General features: G+C 36.5%; 3 protein-coding genes across 3 annotated transcripts; all 3 read right to left on the reverse strand.

The window, feature by feature from the left end:
• Positions 1 to 8608: 8608 nt before the first annotated feature.
• LOC138870156 (uncharacterized) lies at positions 8609 to 9671 on the reverse strand. Its single transcript, XM_070147875.1, has 3 exons — positions 9304 to 9671; positions 8929 to 9208; positions 8609 to 8827 (listed from the first exon to the last, which is right to left on the reverse strand). Exons 1-3 carry the CDS (start codon positions 9669 to 9671, stop codon positions 8609 to 8611), a joined length of 867 nt encoding a protein of 288 aa, XP_070003976.1.
• A 2094-nt stretch (positions 9672 to 11765) lies between these two features.
• LOC104223805 (membrane protein PM19L) lies at positions 11766 to 13272 on the reverse strand. The gene is made up of 4 exons (XM_009775308.2): positions 13075 to 13272; positions 12733 to 12952; positions 12501 to 12546; positions 11766 to 12147 (listed from the first exon to the last, which is right to left on the reverse strand). The coding sequence occupies exons 1-4, from the start codon at positions 13199 to 13201 to the stop codon at positions 12046 to 12048; spliced, it is 495 nt and encodes a 164-aa protein (XP_009773610.1). The 5' UTR covers positions 13202 to 13272; the 3' UTR covers positions 11766 to 12045.
• Positions 13273 to 14023: 751 nt separating this feature from the next.
• Positions 14024 to 19398, reverse strand: LOC104223804 (glutamine synthetase, chloroplastic). The gene is made up of 14 exons (XM_009775307.2): positions 19237 to 19398; positions 17917 to 18184; positions 17665 to 17704; positions 17460 to 17563; positions 17296 to 17344; positions 17088 to 17194; positions 16527 to 16614; positions 16292 to 16420; positions 16122 to 16196; positions 15963 to 16016; positions 15832 to 15869; positions 14865 to 15024; positions 14696 to 14756; positions 14024 to 14372 (listed from the first exon to the last, which is right to left on the reverse strand). The coding sequence occupies exons 2-14, from the start codon at positions 18168 to 18170 to the stop codon at positions 14233 to 14235; spliced, it is 1299 nt and encodes a 432-aa protein (XP_009773609.1). The 5' UTR covers positions 18171 to 18184; positions 19237 to 19398; the 3' UTR covers positions 14024 to 14232.
• Positions 19399 to 23691: the final 4293 nt, after the last annotated feature.

Here is a 23691-nt window from a genome sequence, read left to right on the forward strand (position 1 = left end):
TGCGAGAGAAGATTATGAATGAGATTCATCAATCCCGATATTCCATCCATCCCGGCTCGACAAAGATGTATCATGATGTCAAGGAGCAGTATTGGTGGGATAATATGAAGAAGTCTATTGCAGAATTTGTAGCCCAGTGTCCCAATTGTCAACAAGTAAAGATAGAACATCAGAAACCCGGTGGATTGCTTCAAAATATAGAGATTCCGACCTGGAAGTGGGAGGTGATTAATATGGACTTCATTATTGGATTACCTCGCTCTTATCATAAGTTTGACTCCATCTGGGTGATAATTGATCGACTTACAAAATGTGCCCATTTTCTGCCAGTGAAGACAACTTACACGGCTGAAGATTATGCGAAGTTGTATATCAAGGAGATTGTTAGGCTTCATGGTGTGCCCATATCTATTATATCAGACCGAGGAGCTCAATTTACGGCTAACTTTTGGAGGTCTTTCCAGAAGGGTTTAGGCACACAGGTAAATCTCAGCACTGCATTTCATCCGCAGACTGACGGACAGGCTGAACGTACCATTCAGACACTGGAAGATATGCTACGAGCATGTGTTCTAGATTTTAAGGGGAATTGGGATGATCATCTTCCACTCATAGAATTCGCCTATAACAATAGCTACCATTCCAGTATTAAAATGGCCCCATATGAGGCACTATACGGGAGGAGATGTAGATCACCAGTTGGATGGTTCGAAGTCGGTGAAACAGAATTATATGGGCCAGATTTGATTCACCAAGCTATTGAGAAGGTGAAAGTGATACAGGAGCGATTGAGGACGGCACAAAGCAGGCAAAAATCTTATTCTGATGTCCGACGTCGTGATCTAGAGTTTGAGGTTGGTGATTGGGTTTTCCTGAGGATCTCACCAATGAAGGGTATTATGCGTTTTGGGAAGAAAGGTAAGCTGAGTCCAAGGTATATCGGGCCGTATAAAATTCTTCGACGGATTGGACAGGTTGCTTATGAGTTAGAATTGCCATCCGAATTGGAATTTGTTCACCCGGTATTCCATGTATCTATGTTGAGAAAATGTATTGGAGACCCTTCTCGAGTCATCCCTATCAAAGATGTACAAGTTACAGAGGACCTATCATATGAAGAAGTGCCAGTGGCGATATTAGATCGGCAAGTCCGCAAGCTGAGAACAAAAGATGTAGCTTCCGTCAAAGTATTGTGGAGGAACAAAAATATGGAAGAAATGACATGGGAAGCAGAAGAGGAGATGAAGTCTAAATACCCTTACTTATTCCAGAATAAAGATAACAAGGATGCTGGTGGAAGACAGAATACATTGGAAGGTGAAACGGCTCTATGAGGTAAGCAATAATTTGAGAATACTCCTCCTTAATACAAAATGGTGATATGTAGATAATGTAAATACGCATAATGCTTTGTGTAGCCTTGTGAAGCCATATGTTGGGATTAATTACTTGCAAGTTTTGCTAGTGACCATTTTATAGGGGAAAATTGATCGGAAATTTCCATTGGAATCCACGATGATTTAAACTCCCCATAAACCCTTACATTCGAGGACGAATGTTCCTAAGGGGGGAGGGTGTTACAACCCATATCCACATGTGTTAGTTCATGCCATATATTAGTTAACATAAATCCAAGAAGGAATTATCTTTGAGATGATAAGAAGTCAATCCTATTGGTCTTAAGTGATACAAGAGTGTATAAGGGTGATTAACCAGTATTAGAAGTTAAACGAATCAAGGATGTTGTAACTCGAATTTTCAGGTAATCTAGCGGTGCTTAATACACTCAAGAGGTCATTTATGAAGGTATTTTAATCATATAATATCCGTATCATAAGTCTTGAAGTCAAACGAGTTATGAAACAAAAGTCGACAAAAGTTGTCGCAACTTAGGTTCATAATTTTACTTAAACATTAGGTCAAATGTTTCTAATCTTTTCTCATAATTTACAAGGAATTACGGGGTGATCTACCAACCAAATTAAATATCTATGAGTCTAGTTTCCAACGCATTAAACCGTTCATCGATACGATCTCGGAGTAGAGAGATATTCGCGTTTTCGCGAGACTGCGCCAAGCACCTCTCTATGGGGCCCACTAAGTCGGTTTAAGATATTTGGACCTATATAGGATGCCTCCAACCCGTTTTAAGTCATTTATTTTCACTATTTTCAGACCTTAGAACCCTAGGAACATCCTCTCAAGGTTCTCTCAAGATTCAAGACCCAAAAAAAGGGCAAACAACACAAATCAAGTGTCGGGAATTCCGTGGCGCTAGTAAGTCTCTTGTTCTTCTTGTTGTTGCTCATTTTTGTGTCGTTTCAGCTCGTGTGGGAGGTTGTTTTAAAGGGTTTATGTTCTGTAAATACTCCCTCATGTTCTTAATATCAATCCTAGGTGATTTCAAGCCTTCTAAAGTGATTCTAGTGCCGAAAAACACTAATTGATCGCTAGTTTCGCTTTTTTGTTGTTGTGGCAGCATTGGAGGGATATTTCATGGAAATTTAAGGTCAAATTGGAGTTGTTCTTTCTGTATAAAGGTAAGGAACCTCTTACTCTATATGTATTTAAGATTATCCAAGTTGCGGCTAAGCCATTGAAGCTAGAACTTGTGAGATATATATCGAAAGGCTTGGTAGTAATGTTATTGTTTTGTGGACTGTTTTGCGTTATTGTTGGGCTGCGTATTTTACTACTATCTTGTGGAGTTTTGGAGGAGGAAGGGTGTGGAGAAACACCATATATATGTAGGGTTATGGGCTGATAGTTATTCGTAACATTTCCAGGTTGTTTGACACGACTACGGTGGTCGTCGTATGTATGGAGTGATTAGGCTATGTGTGGACTATTTTGGGAGGCTCAATATGTTTATTATTGATGTTGTTTGGGCTGTTTGGTGACTGTTTTGAATGGTGTGAGGTCATATATATAGGGGAGGTGCTGTCCGTTTCATCGTAAAATAGGTTGTGGTCGATACATAATAGTTATGACGCTTAAATGATAACGATAGTATCGTTTCTCTTATTGTAGACTAAGGAGTTTTGACAATTGCATAGCTTGAGATTGGGGAAGTATATACAAGGTATGTGAGGCTATCCCTTTCCTTCTTTTGCACGACTCCGATTGTACATAATGTAATGAACGAGCTTCCAAGATACTCTACTCTTAGAAGCTAGCAGTACTTACATTGTTTTCCCTCTTATGGAACGATTGATGTTAATGTTGCTTCTCTTAGTCTTATGTTATCAATGTTGTTGGTACTTCCTGATTCTTATAAGGTTCATAGTGAAGAGTTAGTCCTAATAACGTGTACAGAGGATACCGACCTTACGTCACTCCGAAAGGTTTAGAATGTGATTCCATGAGTCGAGCATGCATTATATATATGTATCTATTTTACTCTACCGAGCCACGCTATAGTTGGCCGGGTACGGCACCTATTGTGCAACCACTGATCAGTTGGGTTTTACCGAGCTCCACGTGGCCGGGTACGATTCTACCGAGCCTATTATGGTCGGGTACGATATGATGATGATGATGCCCACAGAGGCGAATGCTTTAAAGGTTTATGTATTTATACATATGTATCATGCATTTCATGTAAGTAGCCCTCAGAGGTACTAAGATGTTACAGGTTGTATATTCTTTATCCTTGCTTACATTACTGATCGTATTTATGGTTCCTTGCCTTACATACTCAGTACTTTATTCGTACTGACGTCCTTTTATTTGTGGACGCTGCATGTCGTGCTGCAGGTCCTGATAGACAGGTAGGTGCAGCTCCCCCACCACAGTAGACTGTCCAGTTCAGCGGTGATTGGCGAGATCCCTTCTCCGGACTTGCCTTGGTCTTGGTATGCAATTTTTGTTATAGACATTATGGGTATGTCGGGGCCCTGTTCCGGCTATGTTGCAACACTTATGTTCTTTTAGAGGCTCATAGACAGGTGTCGGCTCATGTATAGTTTGGTATGCCTTGTCGGCTAGTTTTTGTTGTATAGTCTTTCATAGTAGAGTGGTAGCTCATACCTTATACGTAGTTTCTTGATTGTCTGGTCATCCCCTGCTATGTATGTTCATGCCATCATATTTTATTGCTGGTTGTCCATGATCTAGGTCTACCATTTATATTTATCTCGTCATCCTTAAAAGATAATAATGAAGGTTAGATGAAATGTACGTTGGTGCTCGGCAAGTGTGGTCGGGTGCTAGTCATGGCCCTTCAGTTTGGGTCGTGACAACTTGCATGGATCTTGTCCTCCAAACTCTTGCTTCCTCTTCCAAGCCCCCTTCATCCAGTGTCCCTTAAAGGATGTTCCCTTAGTGTCCAGTTTTCAGTGTCTATCTTCTTAAGTTGCTTTTGGTGATGTTTTGTTGTTTCTGGCAATTGTTTTTTTGTTTGTTTTAGACTGTGGATGAAAACAATGATTCTACTCCCGCCTGTAAAAGCCCAAATCTGGTTAATGAAAGTGATTTCCTTTTTGCTATCTATGATGCTACTCTTTTATTTCTATTTTCTATCATGTTGTAAGCACATAAGTGGCATGAGTTAGCTATGCTAGACTTCTTTATGCCAATAACCTGTTATGTGCTTTTTATGATGCCAAAAGGGGGAAGTTTTAATTGAATAATAACAAGTATGAATTCATGCATGAATGAATGAGATGAGAGCATGAATGAATAATAATCCAAAAAATTACAGATTCAGGGGGAACACACAAAAGGTCAGGTACTCACAAAAGTTCAGGTACTGATTATGGTGGGATGCAGAGCTTCAAAAGGGGGGGGGGACTTAAGGTCTTTCTGGTTCACAATCTGGTCCTTAGTGGCTCTTTCTAGGATTTTCAATTATAAGTTTGTCATAATAAAAAAGGGAAAATTGATAGGTTACAAGTACTTTGGTTATAAGTACTTTACTTTATATTTTGATGGTCTAACAAACTTACTATCCAGAACCAGATAAGGAACCTGTTACACATTTACAAGACCTCAAGATCACAATGTTCCAAGTTGGGATTTAGCGTGGAATATGATTCAATTCTTCAGAGTGGAAGGACCAGCTGAAGGAACAGGTCCCTACCTGTTCCTGAGGAAACTGTACGAAGTCAACTTTCCAGATGGAAAGTTGTTGCCTGCACATACTACAGTACAGGAACAGTGCTGCAGTTAACTTTTTAGGGAAGACTTTTTACGTACCTTGATAACATCATTATAAGTGATGTCACACATGTATATATTCATTCAAGGGAAGTAAAACAAATCACTTGAACATTTTGAGAAGCTCATTCACGTGACCATTCAACAAGAAAATTTCAAGTGCTTCAAGAATAAAGAATAAAGCAACTACGAACCAGTTCTCACATAGAGTTATTATATATCCTTATTTGAGTTGTAACTTTGTAATAGTCTTAAACTAAAATTCCTATCTCGCTTGTTTAAGAAGCATTCTGTAGGAAACCCTTGTAAACCTTAAACTTGTGTGTTTAAGTCTTGGCTAGAGTTAGTCAAGTTTCAAAGTCTTTGTAATAGAGTTATTTCAAAGTGGCTTGTAATAGGTGTGTTACAAGTTAGTGAGGGTTTAAGAGTTTAATTCCTAGGTTGCATAAGTTGTAATCCAAAATTTGCTCAGTAGTGAAGTTGAAATCCTACAAGGGTAGGTCGTGGTTTTTAATCCCATTGAGCTGTGAATTTTTCATGTAAAATTCCTTTTGTCATCTAATTACTGTTGTGTATATGTGTGTGTACTATTAGACCTGATAGAGAACCTCGTTTTCTATAAAGTTTGGTGGACCCTTATATTCTATCAATTCCTGAAAACTGATGAAATGTGCTTACTTGCAGGAGTGTTGGAATATGAGTCAAAGAGATGAAAATCAACTGAAGAAGGAGTAATTTTGGGACAAGGAATAAAACAAAGCAAAAAGAGCAAAATACGGATCGCACAATATTGAGTGCGACCGAAGACCATGAAGAAACCTCTTACAGATTTCCTTGCAATGTGCGGAACACACAATTATTGTGCCGTTGCAGAAGATGAGGTTCAGAGAGATGTGATTCTGGGTCCATGAAGAAGTGTGGACCGCACCATTATTGTGCAGCACAGAATTCAAAAGTGCGACCGCACTCAGAAATGTGCGGCCCGCAGAAGTGTCTCATGTTAAGCTCAAGTTCAAGAGTGCGACCGCACTCAGAAATGTGCGGTCCGCAAAATCTGAAGAAGTGCGGCCGCAGAAGTCCATCCTGTCAAGCCAGCTTCAAAGTGCAGACCGCACACAGAATTGTGCGGCCGCAAAACCTCCGCATGGGCAATTTTGTCAGATAATTTCAGTTGTGTATAAATAGTCTTTTTGTCAAAATTAGGTCAAGTTGGAACTTCAGAAAGTTTGTAGCCATTTTTTTACTGGTTTTAGTATCTTTAGCTTACTTTAGTGATTAAACATTAGATTTTTGCCTTTTAATTTTACAATATGAGTTTAATTATCATTTCTTCTTTATTCTTCATTTTCATCTATGAGTAGCTAATTTTCTAGTTAGGGTTGTGACCCAACTCTAGTGTGGGTACCTAATAGGTATTTGATTTAGGGCTTGTTTATGGTTGGGTGTATAATATTTAGCCTAGTTCTTGCTTTAATTATAGAATTAATAGTTGCAAACATTGATTCAAGCCTATTTGGCTTTGTCTCTACTTGAGAAAGAGAGATTGAGTCCAGGAAAACTTAGCTAACAAGAAATTGGGATGAACTCAAGAAATTGATAGTCCCAGTTAAAGGATTGAATCTAGAGATAGTAAGACCCTAATTGAGCATCTATCAATTGTTTTGTGAATTACCCATTTGGACTTGATAAAGCCAACTTAGGCAAAACCACTCTATTACCGAGAGGTATTGAGTGGGTAATTGCATGTTGATTGCTATATTGTGTCCCGACCAACGAAACTTGTTCTAAAGCCCACAACCCGTTAGGCAACTACCTAGGTGAAAGTCACAACCATAGATCTTTTATAACTTAAAAAACAACACCAAAAATATCATTCTCTAGTCTTATATTTGCAAACAATAGCTTAATTTAGAAGTGGACAAAAACAACAAAGTGTGTGGAAGTGCATTTTGGACACATTATACGCTTAGTCCAAGTATATTCCTAATCCCATCTACGTTCCATGTGGATTTGATCCCGACTCCTAGTTGGGTTATTATAATTGCATCGACCGCTTCACAACCCTAATTTGAGGTGTGAACTTGGATGACATCACTTTTTTGTGCCGTTGCCGGGGAGCTAAAAACAGATTTAGCTATATATTTGGTTTTGTGTATGATTTGTCTTCCTTTACTTCTGGGTTACTAATCTTTTTGTGAAACAATTGTAGGTGATACAATGTCTCTCAATAACAATGATCTTCTTGGAAACATGCCATTGGGGGATGACAGGTATGATGACCAAGTTGATGAAGTTCCTTTTGAACCTCGAGCAATTAGACGAGGCCGTCCGCCTCAAGACAACGTTCCTGTTCCACCTCCACCTCAACAAGCTGTATTTCAAGCCATTAACATAATACCTATTTTCAATTGAGTGGAAAAGTGTTTTGACAATCTTTCCAACGCCAATAATATATCCCTTCTTGCCATTTCCAAAGGATACACTCCGACCTTGCAAGGCCTTGAGTAAGAGAAAATCATCCATCCTTCCAGTCATATGTTTATAGCAGCCATTGTCCATGTACAATTTTTGGCTGCTTCCTTTCACTTTTGCATGCACATAAAATCACTGGTTAGATCTAGGAACCCAAATCAATTTGGGTCCCTTGTAATTATAGAATGGGTGAATCAAAATTCTTTTTGTCCATGCAAGCATCATATATTTCTTATTCTGAGTACCAAGTTCCTTAACAGTAGGTTGCTTTTCAACAAAGACTTTGTTTTACTGCTGAGATTAAAATTTAGCTTTACAATAGTCCTTGTAGTAACCAGTTTGACCTTGCAGAGCCAATTATCAGTCAAAATAACATTTTGATATAGGGATTATAAGGGAATTTAGCCTTATGGAACCCGATTCCTTTGTCTGTTTCCACAAGTACTTTTATACATAAACGTGATTGCATCAGAGGACCAGGTCCATGTAAGGGACTTATCTAAATCATTTTTAGCCCTTTTTAAGTCCTTCTGAAGTTGTCTATTCTTTTCAAGCTTAGTAGTGAGACTTAGTTTGACCTCTTTGAGCTCACTTTCAAGCTTAAGTTGAGTCTATCAAGCCACTTCTTTTCCTTTAGGGGTGTTCATCTATTTTTCTATTTGATATTTTAACAAGGTATTTTCTCTTGTTATTTCTTCTATTTGTTCCTTCAGATCTATCACTACAACCACCAAATCATCTCTCTCTTGTTCTACCTCTCCAATTTCCTCAGTTAAAGCATTTTTATCATTAATGAGGTTGAGATAAGCATAAATCAAAATGTTTGCTAAAGATATCAGTTTCTTTTGAGAGTAAGTTTTCAAGTTTCTTTGAACGTCAAGAAAATTTACCTCATCTTCCTCGTTGCCCTCATCATCATCATATTTGGCCATGAGTGCAAAGATAGAATCATATTCTGTAGATCCACTTTCTACAACCATCATGGAGGTGTCTCTTTGGTCATCCTCACCCTCAGATTCACTGGGGAATCTCCCCAGGCAGCCAGAGCCTGCTTCACAATATTGTCAGCGACATCTCTTCTCTTGAATCTTCTGTCTGGAACTTGTTTCCTCTTGATCACTTTCTCTGCTTTGTGTTTGTAGTGGTCCTGCTTGTGAAGAGGACACTCTTTGATCAAATGTCCTGGCTTTCTGCACTTCTGACAACAATAATTTTTTTTGTTGTCCTGCTAGTACTTCCTCTCTTGGGAATTCCTCCATTTCTTCAAACAGTTTTATGGAATCTTCGAGTAAGATAGACCATGTTTGTCTCATCACAACCTAAGTCACTGTTGTTAGCCTTACGAACCAGGTTCTTCTCATTTTTGAGTTCTCTCCTTTCAAGATCTTTCTTCTTCTTCATCTCATAAGTTTTGAGATTTCCAATGAGTTCATCAATAGTCAGCTTTTGCAGATCCTTAGCTTTAGTGATAGAATTCACTCTACTTTCCCAAGAAACTGGTAGAACACTGAGTATTTTGCAGACCAGCTTGTTTCTTAGGATGACTTCTCCAAGGGAGTGAAGCTCATTGATAATAGAGCTGAAACGTGTATGCATGTCTTAAATGGACTCATCCTCTTTCATCTTGAAAAGCTCATACTCGGTAGTAAGCATATTAGTTTTGGACTGCTTAACTTGAGTAGTTTCCTGATGGACAGTTTGGAGAGCTTCCCAGTCTCTTTAGCAGATTGACACGTAGATATGCGATTGTATTTGTCTGGTCCAATGCTACAAAGAAGAATCTTCTTTGCCCTAAAGTTCTTCTCGATGGCCTTTTTATCAGCATTTTTATACTCCATTCTTGTTATTGGGACTGCAGATATTCCCTCACCATTATTTTTCATGGGAACAAAAGGGCCATCACAGACCACATCCCACAGATCCGAGTCCTCATCCATGATAAAGTCATGCAATCTTGTTTTCCACCAACCATAGTATTGACCATTGGATATTGGTGGTCTGTAGGTTGATTGTCCTTTCTCGAAGTTTGGTGGAGCAGCCATGAAGATCCTTTCTAGGTTAAGGGTCCATCAAACAATATAGAGAATCAGGTTCTCTATCAGTTTCCATAGTAAATATTAGTAAATAAAACACACACAATATTTATGTGAAAAACTCCCAGCACACGTCGACCTACCCTATTAGGATTTCAACTTCACTAATTGAGCAAATTTTAGATTAAAAGCTATTGCAATCTAGGAATTAAACTCTTAATCCCTCACCTCTTACATAACATATTGTAAGCCCTTTGTAATAACTCTATTACAAAGCTACACACTTGACTAACTCTAGTCAAACAACCAAAAGCAATTATGGTTTAAATGATGTCCAACTAAATGCTTCTAAAAAGCTGTCTAAGATTTACAATTAAATAATATAAAACAAAGACACAACAATACTAAAGGGCGCAAGACATATTCACTTCTGGGATCTGGTCCTTTATTTTGTAGCTGCTTTATTCTTCAATGCACCTGAGGGAAATAGCAGCGGCTGCACACTTGAGAGAATGTATGCTTTGTAATTGCATGTATTAGGTTAAAGCCTTGTAACATGTTGTATATATATGGGAGATCATGAGAGTAGTTACAAGAACATTTTCGGTCTCTAGCAAACTGCAGATGTATTGCGGTACTATTGCAAGTACAGTGCACCAGCTTTAATAGTTGTAGAGTTAATTTGTGCGACGACTTGGGGACCTGATCCTAACTTTCGCTGTGTAGTTCCCTTGTCTGTCTTTTTTGAGTATAAAGCGAGACAACAAGGTATGTTTCAGTGAGCACAAGGAACCTGATTGTATCAGGTTCCTATCTGGTTCTTTCATGAAGTTTGACAAATCATCAACATCAGACTCGCATAATGTATCACTAAACGAATCTCATTGCCGAATATATAGGTTTTAATTTAAAATATTGTATGATCTCATCATTAAATATTTAGGTTATTAAAGTATTTGCTTTGATGTTCAAATCATCTACTAGCGTGTGGTAACTTGTTATCGATATTGTTGGCCTAAATATTACAACAACAACAACAACAACAACAACATACCTAGTATTATCCCACACCGTGGAGTTTGGGGAGGGTAGTGTATATGCAGACCTTACCCCTACCTTGTAAGAATAGAGAGGTTGTTTCCAGTAGATCCTCAGCTTGGCCTAAATATTATAATATTTTATTATTTGACAATTCATGTTAATTGAATAATTAATCATGAGTCATCCCCCCCCCCCCCCCGCAAATAAAAAAAACAAAAAAACAAAAAAATTACACGCTATTCTAGTTCCCTAATATTGAAATTACTACTTGGTTTTTTGGTCATCCATCTTTTTAGCATTTTCAAATGGCACATTCCTGACATTTCTCTTCTTTTTTTCTATCTCTTTGGGTTGGGGGTGGCAAATGATGGTACACTAAGTTACCTTATTTATCGTTAAAAATAGCACGGTATAATCAGTTTTCGAATTGGTCATTCAAAAATAGTCAGCGTTTGCGAAATCAATGAAAAATAACCACTATTTTGCTGCAACAGAGACCGGTCCAGCATAATATACTAGAGTTCAGTGCACATGTGTATGAACTCCAGCATATTATGCTGGACCGGTATACTTTGCTGACTCCAGTATAATATACTGGAGACTAGAGCACCGGTGCTCCAAACTCCAGTATATTATACTGGACAATTATACTTGCTGGAACTCCAGTATATTATGCTGGAGTTCTAGTGTACTTATGCTGGAACTCCATCATATTATGCTGGAGTTCCAGTATAATATGCTGGAGTTCAAGCATACTTATGCTGGGACTCCAGTATAATATACTGGCGTATTTTCCGGGTTTGAACAGTGTTTTCGCTTAGATTTATCTTTACATGAAAAGCAACTAAATTTTTATTACTTTTAAAATTGAGCTATTTTTGAACGATCAGTTGTAACTCTGACTATTTTTTAATTTCTTCCTTATTTATCGCGGGACATGTAATATTAATCAAATAATCACATAGCTTTAGTGTTACTTGCAAGAGTAAACAAAATCACATAGTTTAATGTGAAACTTTTCGACATATTCAATAAAACCTCAAAGTGAACGCTAGAATCGGCTGCAAAAAAAAAAAAAATTATTTTTATATTCAATTCACTTTTATAAATCAATATAAAAGACCAAGAAACAAATCAAACAACTCTTTCTTCAATCTGCTCAAGACAAAGAACACCATGTAACACATCTTTACAAAGTCCATTAAGAAAAGGACAAGACAACAAAATCAATACATATTACACACACATTAAAACTTAAAGATGCGTAAAATGAGAGGGAAAGAAAAAATAATAGGTTCTTCTGTATAAACAAATTGGGAATCTTTTCAAACTCTTCCTCTGCTTAAAGGTCTCGAGTAGCAACATCTCCAATTCCAGCATGAATTGCACCAGTGCAGAACATTTGTGTCCCGCTCAATATTATCAATATTACCTCCAAGGTCCTCTGCAAAAATTGCAATTAAAAATTATAATTTTATATTGCTACTATATTTCCAATTCACCATCAAAGTTGAATCCATAATGTAGAATCAATAGGTACAAAATAGATTTGATTTATTATTTATATGTTTTAAGTTCTTTTGGTGTATTGGAAATAGCCTCTATTCCTTCGTAAGGTAGGAATAAGATCTGCATACACATTACCCTCCCCAGACCCCACGCGTGAGATTGCACTGGGTTTTTGTTGGTGGTGGTGATGGTGTGTATATATATATTGTTGGTCAGTGTGTGGTCGCACTTGCTACTAAAATGTTGAATCTGCCTCTGTTTTTTCTGACTCAATATGCGGAAACTTACCAAGTTTGAGTCAGTCCACCCCATATCAATCTCCTTACAAGCCAACCTGCAGCCACACACACACAAAAAAAAAAGAAAAGGAAAAAAGATCAACACCCTCAAAAGTGGCAGACTACAACATTTCCTTTTCTCTTTTCTTACTATGAAATACTTATACCATATATGATTATCAAAAAATTATAAATGTAACGCGCACCACAAACATATAAACTTTAGTGGTAGTATTATTTACCCCATGGCGAGTAATGTGAGTAACCAAGTAGTGAGAGAAGAGAAAGCAGCTGCATGTAAATTGGGAGCATTCCATTGTATCACATTCTGAATTCCAGTAAGTGAGGTAATGAAGCCCACCACTCCAGCAATAAGTGAAAATATGATGAGAAAACCAGTTGCCATGTTTCCAAAAGGAAAGAATATAGGAAAGATCTTAGCTGGAATTGGCAGAGTTGATGCTGCAAATATTTTTTGTGACACGTTAAAATCAAGAAAAAAATATTTATTAAATATGTTGGAACTAATGGAGGACAACTTTTGCCTTGACAGGAAAGAAAAAGAGATGGACGATACGAATTACCTGTTTCTTTGGATCTTACTATGGCATGATTAACAGCCCAAGAAGCAATTATAATAACAATGAAGTAAAGCAAGACATTAAGTATCAAAAGCATAAATGCTGCTGATTTTCCTGCCCCTGAAGCCATGGCCTGACAAGTTTAGCTTTGACAGAAGCAAAGAAGGGAAATTTTATTGAATCACTCACTTTTGTGATTTCAAATACAGAATGCATATTTATATAGCCATGATTGTTCCATTCTTTATCTTAATAACGGTGACCGGTTGTTGCTTTGTTCCTTTTTTTTCTTTAAAAAATTGTCTTAAAGCCAAAGAAATGACGAGAATATCTTGAACTAATTTTCAGTTGCATCCTAGTAGAGGAAAGGAATCACTTTGGCTTCACACAGATGTAAAAGGTACTTTATTATATTCTCAAGAAAATACAAACTTGTAAATGCAGTTATGCATCTTTTTCTCAACTGGACTCTTCATTTACTTTGCACACCTGTAAAATGAGCATGAACTAGATATGACCATATGATGAAAACATGCAAACAATTCCTAGTTCAACATAAACATGCATTTAGAAAACACAAAGTTCTGGAAAATGGCCTGCTGGACACAGATATCCGAGCGATGTAACATATTTAAATCCAGATAAAGGAGGAGAGTTGTGATAGATAGATGACCAACATTGCAATAATCTACTATGATGAATTCTCATAAGAGCCATAACAGATACAGAGGATATTAGATAATTCAGATAACTGATTGAACTAGTCTGTAACTGAAATGTACATGATTGATTAATTAGAACAAGGTTTCCTAATTCTGCCCTCCAGTTATAGATAGACCAAGGGAAAAGAGTGTCCGTTGTTTATGACTACTATAAATATGTTCAACTATCTGATTATTGTGTTCAAAGGTCAATTTCGCGAGATCAGAATGGCAGAAGTAATCGATTCATCTGGAGAAAAGAAAGATAAATATGTTCAAAGTAGTCCAACAATTACAGTCTCATTGTCTTAAGGAACCTCTTTTATAGGAATAACTGATAAATTGTGGTTCCTTTACAAGATTTTCCCTAAAAGGGAATCTAAACAAGGTACAAGTTTCTTCACTTAGCAGATCATGAACTCTAAGAAGATTATTATGGATCAATCTGCCCTTAAATAATCTAAACATTCAATGCGAGCTTTTGAGCAGCAAGAGCTTCAGCCTCAAGGGTTGGCTCCCACAGAATAGTAGTTTCGGCAAGTAATCCAGTCACAACATAGGGGTCCATGTTTGAAGCTGGACGGCGGTCTTCCAAATAACCTGCATCCACCAATCCCATAAACAAAAAAGAGAAACAACCAGCATCAGAAAGACCATCAATACCAGCCTAAGTAAGCGTATAGCTAAATAGTTTACAGTTGATTAAAAGGCACTAAGAAACATGGATACATGGCTCGGGCATAACTGTTCAGAATAGAGTAAATCATCTTTTTTTTATTTTCAGATCCAGTATTTTACCTTTCTTTGTATGATAGATGTATGTTGATAAAAGTGGTCCACAAAAATAATCTAATTTTCCATTCTTCGCACAGAAAACAAAAGGAATATATTAATGTTACTCCTCTAATAAAGCAGAAACTTACCTTTGCCTTGCTTCTCAGTGTCACGCCCCACACGGATTGAGGCACCACGGTTAGCAACTCCCTGCAAATTTAGAAAATCACACAGGAATGAGGACAATTGGTACAGCCTATTTATGTCTAAGTGAAGGAAAGATCAGCAGCTTGAAGGAAAGACCAGCAGCAGGCATACCCATGAAAATTTGTCAATGCTTGCAGTTTCATGCTTTCCAGTCAACCTTCTCTCATTTCCTTCTCCATAAGCACTTATATGCTCCTTGTGGCGAAGGGAGAGATTCAGAATTGCTTTCTTTATTACTTCAAATCCTCCCTCTTCTCTCATACTTAGTGTACTGCAAACGACCAACCATGAATACTTATTAAGTGAATCTTTCAAAGGAGCTTTACTATGAAAACCTATGAAAACCTAAGTTGCTCGGATCCTTCATGATCTAAATCTTAAGATTCGGGGTTACGGATACCGGTGTGGATACGTCTGTGGAGATTCAGCTAAAAATAATTCAAATATCTAAAAATAGAGTTATAAAAATGTCTAAATTATGAGACATTATGTGAAAAATTTACAAGGTATTTCGAGAAGGATAAAGGATTGATCAAGAGGAGAATCAAGAAGGAGATAAAAGGAAAAGGACTGAGATAGAAATTTGTATATATAAGGTAACTTATTTTTCTTCAGTTTCACCTTAGCTTTTGTTTTGACTTCAGAAATCATTGGATCTGTCCTGAATTTCTCTATCGATTTTGGTCAGAGTACCCAAAATCGGTTGACCAGATCCGGAATGGATTCCACACCCACACCCACACCCACGTCGTGTCGACACGGGTGCTGCACCAGAAGTGAAGAATCCGAGCAACTTAGATGAAAACCATACATTGATTTTCAGAAGAAGTTGCTAAATTGGAAAAATGAAAAGCGAGGAGGGGGGATTGTTAAACAGAAAACAGGAACTTGTGGAAAGAAAAATCATGAAATAAAATGATGAGTGTCGTAAAAGTCACTTGGGACTAATTTGTAGCTGTAGCGACTAACTACATGTTGAGAAAGTGACTTATGTCATTCCCATTTCAGTATTTAAAAGATTCATATCCCAGATTTTATTTTTAAGATTGCCAGTTTCTCTCTTGAAAAAAGGAACTACCTGTAGTTAGTGTGGCATCCGGCACCATTCCAGTCGCCCTGTAAATACCATAACCAGAAAAGAACAAATGGAGTTTCATAACTAAACTTAATTTGAAAAAAAGAAAAGATTTATCAAAAATTTTAGATCACCTCAATTGGTTTTGGATCAAGTGAGAGAACAACTCCTGCTTGTTCAGTAATTCTCTGTTAGATCAAGGAACAAAAAACAGAATGAGTAAATCTGATTTTTCAGTCCAGTTAATAACGGTAGGAGACAAACCATTGCAACAGTCAAAGGAAGAAAATTACCTCAAGGATGTATCTGGCGCACCAGATGTGATCTCCAGCTTCAATTCCCACACTAGGACCTACTTGAAATTCCCACTGCCACAAAAACATTAAAGTTAATTCTCCAATTAGAGGCCTATAACTGACAGTGATGTTATTGTGATAGACAAAAGATGTGAAGAAAATGGTACCTGTCCTGGCATAACCTCTCCGTTAGTACCACTAATGTTAATTCCAGCATACAGACAAGCCTTGTAGTGAGCATCTGATATATCACGGCCAAATGACTTATCCGCTCCAGCACCACAGTAGTAAGGACCCTAAAGTTTCCATGATGATAAAATAGTTATGGGACTGATAAAGGTTGCACTTGTGGTGGATGATTTTTGAGCTGCCGATCATTCTATTGTGCAAAACAACTATTACCTGAGGTCCGGGGTAGCCTCCAACAGGCCAACCTAAAGGCCACTTCACATTTTGTTGGAGTAAGGTGTACTCTTGTTCTATTCCGAACCTAGTCAACACCAATTGCTAGACAATATTAGCAATATGATATTAAAATTCAAAAACAGGGAGGAAGAAGAAAACATGACACGATACAACAACATATACTCTTTTGATCCCATTTTCAGTGAGAGAAAAAATGATTTGCATTAACATCAAGAAATGATTGTTTCGTTTTCATCATCCATCAGTTAAAAGAGTTTTCTTTTCGAAACAGTTAAAAGAGTTAAGAAGCAGATATTGAATATTGCTTAGCATTTATGCACAAGAAAACACAATGTCTTAGTAAAGTCATTTTCGAGGAAGTTTGTGAATGTGGTTTTACTCAATTAGTGAAGGATAAGCAATATTAATTTTGTTGTTTTGTTCAAAGGGAATAGTTGGTATTCTCTTATTCTAGGGACACAGAAAAAATAATGCAGAAGAAAAAAAATTAAACAGTACATAAAACTAGTGAAGTGAGGCAGATGAATTTAAAGTTACCATGGAACTTCAGATACAACTTTTGAGTCGCTAAAAATCTGAGCAGCTTTATGGCGTTTGTTTGATGGAATTGGCTCTCCAGCTGGTGTGTAGGCATCACAGATAACCTGTTTCAATTTACATAAACAATAACGCCAAACTTCAAAACCAATGAGATCAAATATTCAGTAGAACATCATGAATGAGTATTGTTAACTAACAAACTCACCAAGATGTTGTTACCACCACGGAAAGGGTCTTTAAATATTGCCTGAGGGCTGATGTAAAATGATATGAGGTTAGCTTTTGAAAGAAAAACAAAAAAACAAAAAGGAAGAGTGTAAGAAAGGAAAAATCTTCAAAAAGAAGAAAAAATTCATTTGCTGATCTTACTATAGAATGACTTCACTGTCTTCTCCAGGTGCTTGTCCAGTACTTGATCCATCGTAGTTCCACTTTGGGAGCTCAGAAGCATGCTTGACTGGCTTTGAAATAGTCTGAAAATTTAAATGCAAGAAATTAAGAGACGATTCATGACAAAATATAAATTCAGTTTCTCAAACTTTCATTGATTAAGTAAAGAAGCAGCATTATGTACCCTTGATTTACTGCGCATGTCAATTCCAGATCCTCCGATCCTGTTTTTAAGGAAACGAAATAGGGTCAGTCTGGCCACAAAGAACTAGCTGTAAAAAGGCAGTGAAAGTGAAAAGATAATGATAATGGTCACAACCCTTAATTCCCTACTATTTTAGTTTGAAAGTTTTATCTGAATAATTCAAATTTATAAACCTTTCGAGTGAAATGTTGAATAAACAGTAAGATGTGTGTATAGGAAAGAATCAAATACCAAATATATTCAGCAATGATCTTGTCAGTGTATGGAGTTACGTCCAAGTTTAGCAGCTGTTCCACTCTGTTCACAGTGCCACTATCAGATTGGAGAGCAAAGACTCTAAATTTGGCAGAGCTTTTAACAGCAAGTCTTTTATTCTGCTTCAACACCACAGAACTCCACATCTTTGAAGTCAAGGGATTAGCATCTGTTGAGCTCTTTGTCATTCTCATCTGCCATTGTGCAGATGGAGCCAAGATCTGAGCCATCTTCACCTAACCAACTGAAATGTAATAACAAGACAAGGAACTTTAGCACCAAAGTAGGGGTCTAAAATCCTATTCAATTCAGATGAAAATCATACAAACTAAATATCAGGATTCTACTTTAAAACCATCATATTTTCATGCCAGTAATGGATACAACAACTACGCCTCAGTCCTAAACAAGTTGGAGTTGGCGATATAAATCCCCATGTCTTTATGTAAGCTCAACTTATATCATCATCATTACCAAAATAAAATAAAAGTGAAAGTAAGAAGAAAAAAAAAAGTAATAATAATATTGGAAGTTCTCTACCAAGTCTAAAAACCCATTCCCAAATCCCAACCAGTAGGTATCACCTATATGGATTTTTCTCTTCTAGAACAAAATACAAATAAATTTCAACGAAGCAATGATTAATGTATATGCCGATACTTGTTGAGAAACAAGAAATAATAAGCAAAATAAAGTGATCATACTGCACTGTGCATCTAACTTAAGGATGCAGTCTTGTTTTGAAAAAAGAAAAACAAGTCTGTTAATTTTTCTGTTTGAAAAAAAATGTTGTTTTTCCATAAAATCAAATACTTTAGCCACCTCTAGAGATATTCTCCATTGTACAATCTGGTATGTTTTGCTTACATTAACCAGATGCCATTCACATCTAGCTTATTCAAAGCGCAGATACTAAAGGAAACAACAAACAAAGACTACAGACAGAAACTTGGTTGTGCTTTACTTCTAAAATAGGATAACATGATGATCTAACAGCACTAGCTCACTAGCAGTTTATGCAAATAATGCAAAAGTCACAACACCAGAAGGAAGCAAAAAAAGATAGTAACTTGAAGTTCAATTTGGGTCCTAAAGATCAAATCTTGAAAGGAAAAAAACAAGGCATAGTGATAGAATAGCAAGAAAAACTCATTGATGATCCACACATTGTTTTATGAGCAAAAATACCCCAAGAAACTAACAACCCCACTAACCAACTCTAACAAAAAAGAGTTTCTTTTAGTCATCAATGCTTAAAAATACAGACATTGTTATTAGAGGATATAAGTTACATACCTAAGTTGGTAATGCTATGCTGGAAAAATAGTGTTGAAGAGAGAGAATATGAAGATGGTGAGTAACAAGAATTTTTTTTGAGGGAAGTCTTAATTATAAAGGTAACAAGATTGAGTGGATACGGAAAGTTTATTGGCTTTTCCATAGTAGATAGGGGTGTGTGTGTTGAGTGGAGGAAATTGGTTTTTGGTTTGTATAAGGTCACCCTTATACCAGATTCAATCAGTTTTTTTATTTCTCCTATCATTTAAGATAAGGCTTTTTTCTGTAACCTGTTTCTTCAACGTTTGAATAAAGACAAGAATTTGAATAAACTAATCCATTATTTTGTAGTAGTACTATTTAATACTACTCTTCCTTGTATCATTATTTGACTTTGTTTAACTTTTGTCAGACATTGATGATCTAGTTCAAAAGTTTTGGGAAAAGGTTAGAAGTTGTTTTCCTTTATTGGGTTTTTAATTAATTTCTGACTTTCAAGAATTTTTTAATCTGTTAAGTACATATTTATTTTTTCTTTTTGGTTATTAAATACTTTTTGCTGGTCCTCTCTTTTAATTTCTTAGATTAGGGTGGACTTGTCAATAGTAACAGCTGAAAAAAGAAGAGAGCATTTGGTAAGATTAAAAATCTTATATAGGTGATGTTATATGAAATTGCGAAAATTAGATTACAAGTCTAATTCCTCTTTTGACATTTTCAAATATTGGCAAAGTTTTTATTATTTCATTTACCTCTTTTGGTTTTCACTTGTGTATCAAATGTGTTTTAGACCCATTCGGCTCTAACCATTTAGACACTGTTTGGACATAAATTTAGTTGAAACTTGAAAAAAAATAAGTTTTTAAAGGTGAGATGAGAAATGATTTTTGAAAGTTGAAAATGTGTTTGGACATGCATTTTACTTGAAAAGAATTTGAAGTTTTGTGAGTAGAAAATTATAGAAAACTACTCTAGAGCTGTTTTGGGGATTTAAAGATTTTGTTTTCAAAATTTGACAAAAAATGATTAAAATTTATAAATAAAGATATTTGAAAAAAAAAAAAGACCTCCCAAATTTTATGGCCAGACGGGGGCTTAGAACTTGGGAAACATCCCCCCCCCCACCAACCCCAACTTCCCCCACAACAAAGGTGACAAGGTTTCAATAGTAAATAAAATGAATAAAGGTCAAATTCTTGAAAGGTGACTTAGTTATATGTCAATTTTTTTACTCAATATAACAAAGTGGAAAAAGCCTAATAAACCTCAAATAGTTAAATCTATTACTCGTGAAGAAAAAACTCCAATTATTGAAGGCAGTGACGCCAAACTCTGGAAGAAAAAACGTAAATTGGGGCCATTTCCGTTTCAAATACCTGTAGAGGAGATCGTTTATCAATAATAGAAGGCATCATATATAATGATGTTGATGTTGATTTTGAATGTCTAACTTAAGGTTAACACAAACAGAATATAGTTATTATCAATAAAGTAGGATGAAACCTGTGAAAAATCAAGGTTACAAAGTAGTTAGGTGATCTTTTATCATTCACCTAAACTTTGGTTAAGAGAATTACTCGATACATAGTAAAAGGTAGTAATAGATATGGGCACGTGATTTTTGCCTCGCATGAATCACTCCTACAGAATTCCAAAAATAGATTTTTCTTTTTAATTACTTGTTATTTTAGGAATTGTTATAGAATTTTTCTGATTGTTTGCACTTTGTGTGAAAGTTTAATTTTGTTTAATTCACAAAAAAATACAAAAATATATTGCATTTGCATTTAGGATTTGATTTTATATTTCTTAGGTTAATTAGTAATTTAATGTTTTACAAAAATGAAAAAATCACAAAAAAAAAATAACTTATTTTTTGAATTTTGGGTAGTTTTTCCTTTAATTTGATATTTAATTAGTTGTGGTAGTTATTATTTTGAGTAATTAGGTTAATTTGGTAGGATATTTTAGTTTAATTATTAATGTAGGGTTTTGTTTTAATTTGAAGAAGAAAAGAAATTCGAAATTGAAAAGAAAAGAAGGGAAATAAAGAAAATCAGATTTTTGGGCCCTTTTTATTTAATTTTTCTCAAGCCCAAACAATTACACCTTGAAACCCGACCAAATCCCGGCCCAGATCCATGTCTCCTACCCGGTCCACCCATGTTAAATACCAAACGACCTCGTTTTATGCCCGTTGATCACAACCGTTGGATTTCTATCATCCAACGGCTCAGAACTGCTCTGTCTTCTACCATATATATGTCCGACCACTCCTCCCCCCTCTCATCATCTCTCATCACCTCAGAGACCCCAGAGTAACGCCGCCCAAACCACCGTCCGCCGCCAGCCGGAAATCGCCCACGGCAGCGGCTGGCGGCCAAATGCCACCAAAATTACACCCTTTAATCTCCTCCACCTCCTTATCCCAAATCCCTGATCCATTCAACTCAAATCCCTTTGAAACTCTTCGAATTTCAGATCAAAGAAGCGGAACCCTAGCATCGCCCAATTTTTTCCGGTGGCGGCGCCACCTCCAAACCCCACCAGAATGATACCACATAACCACCCTTATCCCCTTATACCAGTTCCGTCATTGTTTTCCCTCGAATCACCCTAATCCCCTTCGAATCTTGAATCGAAGATTGAAACCTTGAAAACCTAAAAGTGAATTCTGTGCATGCAAGGGATATTTCCTCGATTTTTCTGGTTATTCAAGGCCAATCTATCACGAAACAATGAAGGTCGCTGGTTCTTGACAAAGAACAAGCTATCAACATTATTTTGGGATAAATTGGAAGTCCGGTGTTGGTGTCGAGTTTAGTAGGTGAGTTCTCTTCATCTTTCTGTCTGTTTTTGTTTTACCTATTATTCCTCTTCTCTTCTTCTCCTTTTCTTTTGTTTAAATCTTCACTTTAATTGAAACTCGACCAAGTTTCTGGGCCTAGATTGATTTGTGTTCGTTTGTTCCACGTGTTTCCTTTTCACATCTTTAAAGCTTTCTCTGATTCCTAGTTTGCTTAGTGTTATTAGTGGCACGTTTAAACCTCTGATTTTCCCCTTTGATTTTAGTCTCATTAGTTTAGTTTAATTAAGTTTATTTTGATTTAATAACCTGGTTTATTCTATGCCCATTTGTGTTCATTAATCAGTCAGTTGATTCAGATTTTAATTGTTAAAATCATTTCAGTGTTTGTGTTTTTTTGTTGCTTACAGAATGTAGTTGGATTAGCTTCTTGTTTGGGCTTTAGGTCGTTTCTGACCCATTTGCAAAGAGAAAGGCAGCCCGTTCATTTTTGGTTTAAGCTGTTGGGTCAATTTGACCCATTTGGGTCCCTGAAGTAAAAAGCAGGGGTTCAAGGGGTAGTCTAGAAATTCTAGGTGAGGGAATCTTTAATAACTGAATGGGAAGCTGCCTAGAAGGTGGGGGTTGGGACTATTTTGAAAACTGATTTTTTAAGCTAAGGGTATTTGAGCAAAAATGGAAATATCAAAAGGTTTAAAGTGCAATAACTAAATTTATTCTGCTCCCCTAAAAGCTTGCCTATAAAGGCACCTTTTCTTCAGGCTCAAGGCAGATTTGAGGGATTAAAAACACTGAAAAGCTGAAACGACTAAATTCTTTGAGAAAAGTTCTGAATTCCTTGCACCATTTGTTTGAAAACTGCTCAAATTCTGCTTATTTTGAGTCTTCTAATTTCGTTTGGTTAGTTAAAGCTTCTGAAAATGTCAAAGTCTTGCACCTTGGTTATAATGGCTTGAGTTCGGGTTCTTTAAAGTTCGGTTTTTGAGCTGTGCTGTTGGGGTTACTGTTGCATTGCTGAGATCTGAATTGACTTCAGTTGCTGCTTGTGTACTGATTCCTTACTTTTTTTTTGCTTTCCCTTTATTCCCAGGTACATGTTTTCTGAATTCTACCTCATGTGAAACTTTGGTTTGAAGTATGAAATGAAACCTGGAAGTTTAAAGCATGTCTTCAACATGTTCTGATTCATTAGTTTAGCTTCATTTCTCTTGAATTACATGATTTTGAGTTTATTCGATGTACTGTATCTTGCTGGTTGTTTGTAAGACTCTTTTAGGAGATGTACTTGATTTGTATCTGGGAGGAAGCCATTTTTATCAAATATCTTATAGTTAGGTGTTGGTTTGTGATAATTGAACTTTATTTTTGTACCTAATTTCGAACTGTCACAAAAGCTTGATGAAATCCTGTTAATCAAGTCAGTAGTTGGACTTTGTGTTCATTCCTATTTAAGTAGGGTATGCTGTATCAGATCTCTCCTACTATGCAATTCAAGTGGATGTTATAATATAATGCTTTGTTCATACAATGGGTAACTGATTACTTCTTAGGTGTTGATTAGTATAAAGTCACGTTCAAAAGGAAAGGAAATAGCCTAGGGGTCAAGCTATGTGCTGATTTGCTTGTAATGTGTTAAACATGCTTAGTTTGGAGATAGATTCATGTCT

Source organism: Nicotiana sylvestris, chromosome 1, assembly GCF_000393655.2.
Source record: "Nicotiana sylvestris chromosome 1, ASM39365v2, whole genome shotgun sequence".
NCBI classification, from domain to species: Eukaryota; Viridiplantae; Streptophyta; class Magnoliopsida; order Solanales; family Solanaceae; genus Nicotiana; species Nicotiana sylvestris.